Below are 11,488 nucleotides of genomic sequence, written 5' to 3'. Positions count from 1 at the left end.
ATTTTCTAAGATTATTGAACTTCATTACAAGGAAAATAGTGCGCATAAAGTTGAAACTTCTGTGATTTATTGAAATTATCTATCTATATAATAAAGGATGATTAATTTTTTTGACTTATCCTTAAGCGCTTCATTTTGAATATAAAGAAACTTAAGTGTCATTCAAAATTTCAAACTGAGGGCGCAAAACAGGACAGGAGATGAATGTATACAGGGAAATGACATGAAGTTTAATACAATTTGATAAAAAAAATATTGTACTTTTTTATTTAATACGACACGAATTCCATACCTTCCTCTTTTTAAATTAGGAACCTGTTTGCCCCCAAATTATGGTTGTTTATAGTAATGAGCTGAAAAGCGGGAGAAGCTGACTTTATGGAGGTGACGGCAGAAACTGATATAAAGATTTTACCCGCTGGAGCCAACCAGACCAGAAGTTGCGCGATCAATTGAAAAAAAAGATAACTTCATACATTTACTTCGGCCTAACCTTACTCAAATTCATGCCCTAATGTATAAAATTTTAACTTTAACTGGCAAGAAGCACATAGCTGAGGTGGAAAAACAGGATTAGAGAAAAGGTGGGGGAACAATGGAGAACTTCAATATTGTCATTTAACCGCGCGCAGCGCGGAAGCAAAATTCATATATGAATTTAAAGCAAGAAGAGTGAAGGAGTTTCTCTTTTGAGAAAAAAATAAAGAATAAATAGAAAAAACACAAAGCTACCTTTCTTCCCTTTTCCTTTTCTCCTCTCCTTTTTTCCCTTCTTTTTTTTCTTTTTGGGGACGTTTTTTTTTTGGGGGGCGACCGCCCCCCCTGGCTACGCGCCTGGATATGGCCTTGATCAGAACACTAGAAACTTGAGAAATGTCATGAATAATTACGAGCGAGCGGAGCAAGCGAGCCGAAATGTTTGCGTTTTTCCGTCAAAACATACAATTCTTCTCAATAGCTTGTTGGTAATGATTACATATTAGTTGATGATACATGTCCTTCTGCTCGTAAGTCTCATGATATGGCCTTGATCAAGAGACTAGAAACTTAAGAAATTTCATAAATGATTACGAGCGAGCGGAGCGAGCTAACCGACATTTTAGCGTTTTCCGTCATTTTGGTTTTCATATTGGTAAAACATATTTTGTAAGAAAACGTATGTCTTTGTCTTGGTTCACTTGTATTCATAAGTATACATCATGATAATCATGTATGGCCTTGTTAATGGCGATACCGTGATCATGTCGGCGACATGCGGAAATAAAAGATATAATAAAATGGAGCGAGCGAAGCGAGCGGAAATTTTTCTGTGTTTTTCGTCGGAAACATGAGATTCTGTTCATTATTGCTGTCATATACATTATTGGGTAGGGGAACTGTCCGTAACCAGACCAAGGAGTTATCAGGCGCTTGCCCGATAACTCCTTGACCAGACCGACCTCTGGGGAGACAAGCAAAAAGAAAAAAAAAAAAAAGGAAACGAAAAAGGGGGGAGTTTGAACCCCCGAACCCCCCCCCTTGCGTACGCGCCTGGATGATGGTGATGATGATGATGGTGGTGGTGATGCTCGTTTACGGGCGGACGTATCCCGGGAATGGGGGATACATTCCCCCACTTTACGGAGAGGGGAGAATGGAATATGTGCAATACCACCCCCCATACACACACACTTTTCAAGATAAAATAAAATAGTTGTTTTGATCATCGAATGGTAATACTACTGTTAATGTGTGGATTCATCTCAGTCAAAGATAGTGCTATAATCCTTAAACTGGCCTAGTTGTGCACAACCGTTTCTTGCAAGATTTGGCCGTGACACTATTAAACCTTATGTAACTTTAGCTTATTGTAAAAGCTATATCCACTGCATCACGGGAGTTTAGTTCATTTATGCGTATGATTCCAATGACTTTCAAATATGATTATAACTGTTATTGTAAACGAATTAAAACATCCTTTAAATATACTTTCCTGAATATGGGAGGGGGGTCATCTGGTATCTTTGTGGAAGCAGGGATTTTGTACGAAAAATATTTGGCCTACCGTATTCTTCAAAACTATAGGCCTACGGTACGTGAGTTTCTGATGACATTGATCTAACCAATTTCTTTGATGAAACATTCATTTTACCGTTTTATCCATTTATAGAGGACTTTAAATCACAGTAATTAACACAACAATCATGTCATAATTTTTTTGCTCGAATTTGGCCGTTGCATCATCTCCAAATAACGTTCCTTGAAGATTATTCAAAATCTTTCACATTCATCATTGTGATATTTTCACGATTTTAGAAGTTTATATTGTGACCTTTGATGGCCTATGATCATTTTATATAGCACCCTGGGCGGTATTCTGAGGTCATTTTATCTTTAAAATATTTTATTTTATCTCTTAAAATGAAATTGGTATTCTGAGATGACATTTTATCTCCGAGATAAAATTTTAAATTTTATCTTGCGTAAAAATTTTATCTTGCATAACTAGATGATACGCAACAGAACAATGCCTGCGTAGACATACCCATCGCGTATCTGGGTATTGCAACGCGGATGATGTGCTTGCGCCCAAGTTATTTTGATGAAAAAAATAAAATAAACTTAAAAGAGGGTAGGGGCTATTTTATCTCCGCGACGTTGATTTCACCAATATTTCTAGGTGAATTAACCCCAAATGTTGATATGAAAATGAAGAAAAATTATATATTTATTGAGAATAACACCTTAACGTTATTCCTGTACAATCAGAAAGTATTTCATAGGATATGTCTTGACTAATATTGTCTTTGAAATGATGCTCGAAAAGATGCGATAGAGACTTCGAAAAAAGATGAGAGTATTGTCCTGTTTGTTAAAAAGAAATCTCTGTAAAGACGCGCAAGCGTATAGTGCAAGCGTATTTGAAGTCAATAAATTGACGCAATCTGTCCCCTTTGCCACACCTCCTGGCGGAATGGATTTCAATTGGTTGAGTGACACGAGAGAGCTATAAAAGCGCGTTTCTAATTGGATATTGATTAAAAAGTAGGTGTGTCTTACAGAGATAAAATGAAGATAAAATTGTTCTCAGAATACCAATTCGGAGAGATTTTAAGAGTATTTTATCTCAGTGATTTTAACGGAGATAAAATATTTTATTTTATCTGAGATAAAATGGATCTCAGAATACCACCCCTGGCCTTCTTCCTGATAATCATAATCGAGTTTTTGTCTTAATTTTCATCTCATCTCTGACTAGTGAGCAAATGAGTTTTCATTGAACAAAACTCGACTATTTAATCCCTACTTACTCTTCATGTCTTGTTCATTTATCCTTCTAAAGTTTACGTTATTTATAATAATATAGCCTTATCATCCAAATGCATATTATTTTAAACGACTGAAGCAACATTTTAAGGCTCGCTAGCTACGCTCACCGCCGCAGTTTATCCCATAATTACACTCCCTCGAAAGACGATTTGATAATAGTTCTGTTTCTGTTTCTTCCAACTATGAAAAATTTGCTAGCTCTCATTTGGATACTAACTTCTACGCAGTAGTTTACGTCACAACAATTTTTTTTGAAATTGAAATTGAAATGGTTTATTCAAAAAAACTTCATCGCAGCCAAAGGCTGAATTGCGAAATTCTGTACAAGGTAAAATACAAAATATATACAATAACAATTGCTATAACAAAATGACATATAAAAGTAATGAAATAAATAAATGTTATATGTTGTAAATTAAGAAAGGAGAAGATTAGAATACAATTAGGTTACAATATAACATTGTGAATTTTGTGATATTCCTTCAAGTAAAAGATGGTAGTATTATGCACACAATTATATACAAAAGTTTTGGGGGCAACATTCTTTCTTCTACCAACTGAAAAATTTGCTCCCTCGCTATGCTCATTCGCCACACTATCCAATAATCATACCTCATGAAAAACGATTTTGGTCATCATGTCTTCCAACTACTGAAAATTTGGTCTCTTGTTTCGCTCGCTCGCATTTCGGTATTAACTGTATTTCAGTAGTTAATAACACAACAGATTCATTATTTTAGCCATCGAAGAATATCCTTAGAGGCCATTAACTGAAAGAGATGGTATATATTGAGGAGACGGAATTGAAATTGATGAAGAAATGACAGAGAAGTATTTGTGTGATTTATGAATAAAATTCGGATAAAAATAAGCATGAATAATTTTTTCTAGTCAACATTTCTAAATTCTGTGCAGAACTTTTTTTTTCACCTCATGCAGCTCTCGGATGGAACAAACAAATTCAAAATCGGTCAACAAATGAATTAGAAGCATTTTTTAATTATGCATAAATTAACACTTTTAATGAGTTTTAAAATTCTGTGTCGACATTTTGTATCCCCTCCTAGAGCTGCCATATAAATCAAACAAAATTGAATTGTTTTTTTTTCTCTCTCTCTCATTTACACCCCCTTTCTCATACAGCATCAGCTTCTTTATTCGCTTTTACCCTTTTAGGCAATTTGCTTCCCTTCCTTATATACAGGTTTTTTTTCCATACTATATAGTCTTCTGTTTTTTCCCCTCACACCCAGTGGATAACAATATAAGTTACACCATTTGTATATATATACATATATATATTTTTCCTTTTGGATATATTTACATAATTTTATACTTATAGATTTATTTTTAGACTTAGTTTTCTCTCTTAGTTTGTTTATTGCTCTATCATACATACTTATGTCTTTTGCACATCATCAGTTGTTCCCTTTCCTTTCCCTTTTTCCCCACTCTTATGTACCAGTTTATTATGCCTTTCTTACCTGTTTGACCCACTTCTCACTATTAAATTCTCTTGTTATTCATCTCTTCCTCATACCCCCCCCCCATAACTGTTTTGTTCTAGATCCTGTTTGATGTTACCTGCCTCATATCTTAATCCCTCCCCACTTGAGGTCTTTCTTTGGCCTTACACTAACTTCCCTTTGTGTCTGCCTACTCCTTTTCTTTCATCCCCTTCATTAACCTGATTGGTCATCTCTTTTCACTAATGCCCCTTTTGTCTCCTTGATTTCAGTGTTGCTGTTGAATGTCTGTGGTCTATATTATGGTTGTTCCACTTTATATGTTTGTCATTTTGCCTCCGAAGAAGATTCTGCTAGGATCGAAAGCTTAGGCCCCTTTTGACTCTCTTAAAATTGAAATTAATTAGAAAATGCATTTTAGTGTGATATATTAATAAATAAATTAATGAGCTGAAAATCATTCAAATATCCAATGTTCAGTAAAGGCCTATAACAACCAAACCATTCAAACGAAGCAACGGTGAAAGTTAAGCGGACCGTGAAGGGGCAGGACCGGGAAATTTCGGTGAAGGGGTTGGGGTTAAGAATAGAATGACCTATACTTTTTTTCTATCAATCGCTTCTTTGTTTCCAATAATTGCAATTACAGATCGCGTTCGCCCCCCCCCTACCACCTCGCAATTATGTCTCCTAATTATATTTAAACGTAAATGAAGATAGTTTTGAACACCGTTCGGCCCCTACTTGCATTCCATCCGTGCTGTGCATAATTACGTTTCCTGAAAGTAAATAGTAGGAATCTGATATTTTGTTTTGAAAAGTGCCAGATATCTACTTGTCGTAATCATGTTTCTGATAATTTCCCTTTAATTTCAAAGTGGCAAAACAGCGAAACACTCCCCTACAAAAAGAGGGTTCGGTTCAGACTAAAATGTTTCTTTTTTATCACGACTTAAATGTCAATTGTTATTTATAGTTGTTCATTCTTTGGAACCCATTGTCCAATCACGTTCTATTAGGGCATGGATACATGCTACATACTTTGAATGGAATTTCCATACATCACGCGTCGCTATGCCCTGATGCTATAACACAAAGCCTCTGGCAAGCTGTTAGTGACTGTGTGTAAAGTATTAAGACGATTTTGTTTGACCGTGGATCTGATTTAACAAGCCTTTAGGTCGGATTAGGCATTGAGGCGATCGCCCGCTTCCAGCTATTTCAAGAGAAAATATTCCTGGAATTTGAAAGGTCATTTTGAAGAAAGGTATGTTCAATTTAACTGTGATCAAAACAATGTAATCTGTACAAGAATACATTTCATTGAACCATTTCTTGGGGTGAACCATAATTTTACTGAAGGGTAATATTTGAGGCTTGGGAATGGAGGGGAAAGAATCGCCAAGAAATAAATTTGCTTATAGTTTTAAAATAGATGTAGTACAAAAAATACTTCCTTTTTTTCCTTTCATAGATAGATTACAGAAAAAAAATCATGTTAAAGTAAGTTCCATTTCGTCAAAGTAAGGAATTTGGACAGAGATGAGATGATTAGAGGACATCATAATGAACAGTTTCATTGAACGACCCCTTTTCTCAATAATAAAGAGGTCTTGTTTTGCATATCATGTGAACATGATGCGATGATGCATGCAGAAAATCATTCCAATCGTTATACATGCTGTCCGGTTTCGAAGCGTTTCAAGTCGAAGGCCAGGCAGCTAGCTCCTTTGCGTTGAGAAATCATTTATTTTGTTATCAATCTGTCCTCTTGACAACCCAGTTATTTGTTCTCAAGTTTGAAAGGTAAGCTGAACAACCACATTATCACAGATTATTGTTTGTTTATTTTTTATTCATGATTGCCATTGAACCATTTTTGTCTTTTTCTATTTCTTCCTATCTTTGTTCCTTTCATAATCATTGTATCTTTACTACTTGAAATAAATTTCCTTTATACATGTAAGCCTACATATATTAAATCAAAATTAAATGCCCGCCAAATGCTCTGCTGTGCAGAAGGGGAAATGTATTTCATTCTATTTCCCCCCCCCCCCCTTTCATTATCTTAATTTTACTACATGTGTCGTCGCTTTTCTTCATTTGATAGATTTAACCAAAAACAAAGATCAAATCAAAGATTTTGTTATTTTCTGATTCTGTATTCATTATTATACTTTATTAACTTTTTATTTACAGATTTTAAATCAGAAAAAAATACATGAACGCTCTGCTTTGAAAGGCTCTTATACCTTTCCTTTTTCTCTTTTTATTATAATCACATATTTTCTACATATATTTTTGTAACTTTTCCTTGGTCTACAGATCATAAATTAGAATAAAGATGCCGGCCAAAGGTTCTGCTATGAAGGGAGAAAAGAAGGCCGTGAAGTCTTCCAAGGCGATGGCATCCCGATCAGGGGATAAGAAGAGAAAGCGAAGGAGGATGGAGTCGTACAACATATACATCTACAAAGTCCTAAAACAAGTAAATTCTTCATCTCTTCAATCTCTTTTCTAAGGAGCCTTTAAAGTGCCATCGACTTGACGACTTGGCGAGATACGTTATCTCGGCAAGTCGACTTATAAAAAGTTAAGGTAACTTGGCGAGATATTTGGACTATCGCCGGGCCTTATAGACACTTCATATCTTGCCATCTCGACATATGTTTTATAAGTAGACTTGGCAAAATAAAATATCTCGCTATGTTGACACATAACTTTCTATTAGTAGACTTGGTGAGATAACGTATCTCGCCATGTCGACACAATAAGGTTATTATGTCGAAATGGCAAAAATATCTCGCCAAGTCGTCGGCACTTTAAAGGCTCCGTACTATACCCTATCTCTCGTTCTCTCCATCTCTTTGTTTCCCGTCATACCTCACCTCGTTTTCATTTCATCACTTCTCCCCCCCCCCCCCACTACGTCTCGTTCTCCGCGTCTCTCTTTTTAAACTTAAAATCAGACATTTCTTTTTTCAGCAAAAAAAAACAAGTTTTTCTGGGAGATCATCCCCCTCCTGATGCACGCTAATTGCAGTGTAAACAGAATGTATTGTTTGTAAAATATTTAAAAATAATACTCCGAATGCATCTGAGCAACTATTATGCATTATAGGCCTATCTGTTTTATTTTATTTCAATGTTCATATTCTTATATATTTGAGGTCAGAAAATTAAAAAAATGTTGCAATATATGAATAAAATCAATGCGGAAAATCAGCAGCCAAAAGAACTACATTCAATTTAATAATTTTTCCACTGGGCTGGGGTCAGTTTCATAAAAGGTGTATGGTAACTTTGCCATTGTGGGTAATTACCATGGTAACGGGGCTAGGCAGCCAATCACAATCGAGGTAACCATGGTACTTACAATTGTTGCAAACTTGGCCATTGTTACAATGGCCAACTTACAAGAGGTTTTGTGGCTCAGTGGATAGGTCTCCGGACTTTGAACCACAAGGTCTAGGGTTCAAATCCCACAGAAGCATTCGCGTCCTTTTGCAAGGTGTTTATCTACATTTGCCACTCTCGACCCAGGTGTAGTAAATTATTGGTACCCGGTAGGAAAGAATTCCTTGAATGCTCGAGCGTCAGATCAGGATAGCCGTGCTAAAGCCATCTGAATATTGTATAAAGGGCTTTAGAAATGTTGCAAATTATTAGCATTAGTCTTTATGAAAAGGGCCCTTGGCGTGATTTGGAAAAAAATTTGAAACGAATTTTTACTTTTCTTGCAATCCAGGTTCACCCCGATACGGGTATATCAAGCAAAGCCATGTCAATCATGAACAGCTTTGTTAATGATATCTTTGAAAGGATTGCAGCAGAAGCCTCAAGGTTGGCTCAGTACAACAAGAAAAGCACCATTAGCAGTAGGGAGGTGAGTTAACAAACCACTGTGGTGGTGGTTGTGATGATGATGGTGATAATGATGATGGTGGTGGTGGTGGTGGTGATGATGGTGATGGTGAAGATGGTGATGATGATGACGATGATGATGATGGTGATGATGATGTTGGTGATGATGATGATGGTGATAATGATGTGGTGATGATAATGATGGTGGTGATGATGGTGATGTTGGTGGTGATGATAAAGATGGCGATGATGATGATGTTGGTGATGATGATGGTGATGGTAGTGAAGATGATGGTGACGATGATGGTGATGATGGTGATGATGACGATGATGATGATGATGACGGTGATGGTGATTGTGATGATGGTGAGGATGAAGATGATATGATGATGGTGATGATGATAGTGATGGTAGTGATGATGATGACGATGATGATGGTGTAGGTGATGATGGTGATGATGGTGATAATGGTGGTGGAGGTGGTGATGGTGATAGTGAATTAGATGAAGAGCGTAGAATGTTTGTTAGGATGGTGATATGATGGAGACGTTTAAGAGGATGAGGTGATGCCATCATATAATGGGAGATGATGATGGTGATGATGATGATGGTGATGATGGTGATGATATTGACGGTAGTCATGGTGACTCGCTGGTAGTCTTCAGTCCCATTGTATATTTATATTATTTTTAATGTTACTCCCGTCTCCTTCCCTCACCAGGTACAAACAGCTGTTCGCCTCCTACTTCCCGGTGAATTGGCCAAACACGCCGTATCAGAGGGCACCAAAGCGGTTACCAAATACACTACGTCGCGGTAGAGATGCGGTCATTTCGAACAGCTCCGGTCGCCACCGAAGTCAGAAGAGCGATTGAATCCATATCGAATGAATCGCTGAGGCAATAACGGAGATAAAACATGCTGCATCTATCAACTAATTTGTTCGGTGGTCAATCATTTTGACGATTAATATCGTGAAATATTAAAGGATCGTGTCACTTGAGCTAGTTGTTGAAAATAACATCACATGCTGCTATGTCGGGATATGAGCAACGCTTGTCTTTCATTATTCCATCTTTTGATAGAGTTGTTTCTGTTTATCAAATGATTTCGGTTTATAGTCAAGGATATACATTAAGTACGCCATCTTAATATTTTAAAATGTTTGATATTCATTTGTAGAAATAAAGTAATATTGAAAAACGGTATGCATTTTGTAGGGTGGGTTCGTAATAACATGTCCTACGGAATCGCAAAATTGTAGTTATTGGCATAACAGACACTTATCAAAAAATGCACACTTTGGGCCAAAGAAAACGATAGATCTATATCAGAGAACCAAATGATCCAGTCTCTTGTCCTTCAACGGGTATATTTGTTTGATTGATACTTTCAGTTGAGTATTTTATCATAATATAACTTACTAGTGTATTCGTTCCTGAGATTAATACCATACGAAGTTATGAATTTGAGAACGATGTTTAGTTAAGATTTTTCAAAGGTCCAGCCCCACCCCCCCCAAAAAAAATCATTTGAGTAAACAGCGAAAACCAGAAAACATACTTGTAGCACTGAAAATGACAATTGGATGTAAAATTATTCGCATTTTAAAGTCTTGTTTTTCCATCATAAACCCGTTTTGTGCATGTCCTGGTCAGTATGCAAATGATGTCACATCCTTACTGTATACTATATGAAATATCGGGTGTTCATTATGAAATAGTGTTTTTACATTTTCCACTGGGAATCAAACTGTGTAAAGGGGTGGGTGAGATAGATATCTCGTATTCATTCAATGGAATAGAAATGAAATAGTATGTGACGTCATCGTTTCCGTCACTTGCATACCATTCATGATATAAGCATATAAATGTCTTGTGAAATAACCCCCCCCCTTAAAAAATCAAAATGTTCTAATTTGTTTCATTCGATTTTCTTGGAAAGCTTAAAGTTATACTTCGATTTTCTTTATTACTGGATGGACATGCCCTTCAATGCAGCAGTGACTATATTCTGGGGGAAAAAAATCAGTATGTTCTGTTTGTACTTGTTTATCTTCTAATTGTATCTGATATCAATCCTGCGCTGAGACCAGTTCAGTCACTGTTTACTGTTTTATCGACTATTCTAGCGAAGATATAGCGGATCTGAATCAAGTGACAAAATAGAGTTAGTAATATAGAGAGAGGACATTCATCTAATATAAACGATGATCTTTAGTAGATGTTGAAACATTTTCGAGAACAGATCGATATTGCGAACGTTGCTCAAAGAAGTACCCTAAAATACTGCAAAGCCCTCGAACGGGACCGTTGTACAAGACGAAACCCTCACTAATGAAAATTCTATGTCACTATAATTTGGACCATTTAGCTCTATGACTGATATCACGATATAACATTAAGTTACTGAGTAGTGTAAAATTCAAGTCTGAAAATTTATCGGACACTTTGCTTAATCATTAGACTTTCCATAACCATTCCCGTTTAATGAGAAATATATGCATTGATGGTATCAAAAGCATAACGAATTTATGATTTAGAAACAACTAATATATACTACTTAATGTAGAACACGAATCCTCACAAAGTTAATGGCATGGGGCTAAGAAATTTCCAATGATTTTTCCATTAGTAGTTTCTAAGATATATGGATACTTTTTTAATAAGTTGTAGACTCTATAGATGTATCGTTTAGTATGTGTATGTGAAAAAAAAATCTTTAAAAATTTGATGTTTATGTGTGAAATTGTTCAGTTATCGTATGTTTCTGTTTTGTGGAGTTGATTTTCATTTTTGTTAATTAAATGCTCTAAGGCTTTATCTCTTCGATATTACTAGTTTTCATTA

The 11,488-nt window shown here is 36.0% G+C and overlaps 1 protein-coding gene across 1 annotated transcript; it reads left to right on the top strand.

The window, feature by feature from the left end:
* The first annotated feature begins 6,441 nt into the window (after positions 1-6,441).
* On the top strand, positions 6,442-11,461 carry LOC121405839 (late histone H2B.L4-like). Its single transcript, XM_041596808.1, has 4 exons — positions 6,442-6,581; positions 7,101-7,263; positions 8,524-8,661; positions 9,361-11,461. Exons 2-4 carry the CDS (start codon positions 7,120-7,122, stop codon positions 9,457-9,459), a joined length of 381 nt encoding a protein of 126 aa, XP_041452742.1. The 5' UTR covers positions 6,442-6,581; positions 7,101-7,119; the 3' UTR covers positions 9,460-11,461.
* Positions 11,462-11,488: the final 27 nt, after the last annotated feature.

This window comes from Lytechinus variegatus, chromosome 19 (assembly GCF_018143015.1).
Source record: "Lytechinus variegatus isolate NC3 chromosome 19, Lvar_3.0, whole genome shotgun sequence".
Classification (NCBI taxonomy): Eukaryota; Metazoa; Echinodermata; class Echinoidea; order Temnopleuroida; family Toxopneustidae; genus Lytechinus; species Lytechinus variegatus.
The sequence above is the reverse complement of the archived record's forward strand: the minus strand, read 5'-3'. Positions and strand labels throughout refer to the sequence as shown.

Excerpts from the sequence above, each read along its gene's own strand:
- LOC121405839 (XM_041596808.1), top strand. The coding sequence starts at position 7,120 with ATGCCGGCCAAAGGTTCTGCTATGAAGGGAGAAAAGAAGGCCGTGAAG. Across the intron at positions 7,264-8,523 it reads TCTACAAAGTCCTAAAACAA|GTTCACCCCGATACGGGTAT; the intron begins GTAAATTCTTCA and ends CTTGCAATCCAG. Across the intron at positions 8,662-9,360 it reads GCACCATTAGCAGTAGGGAG|GTACAAACAGCTGTTCGCCT; the intron begins GTGAGTTAACAA and ends TTCCCTCACCAG.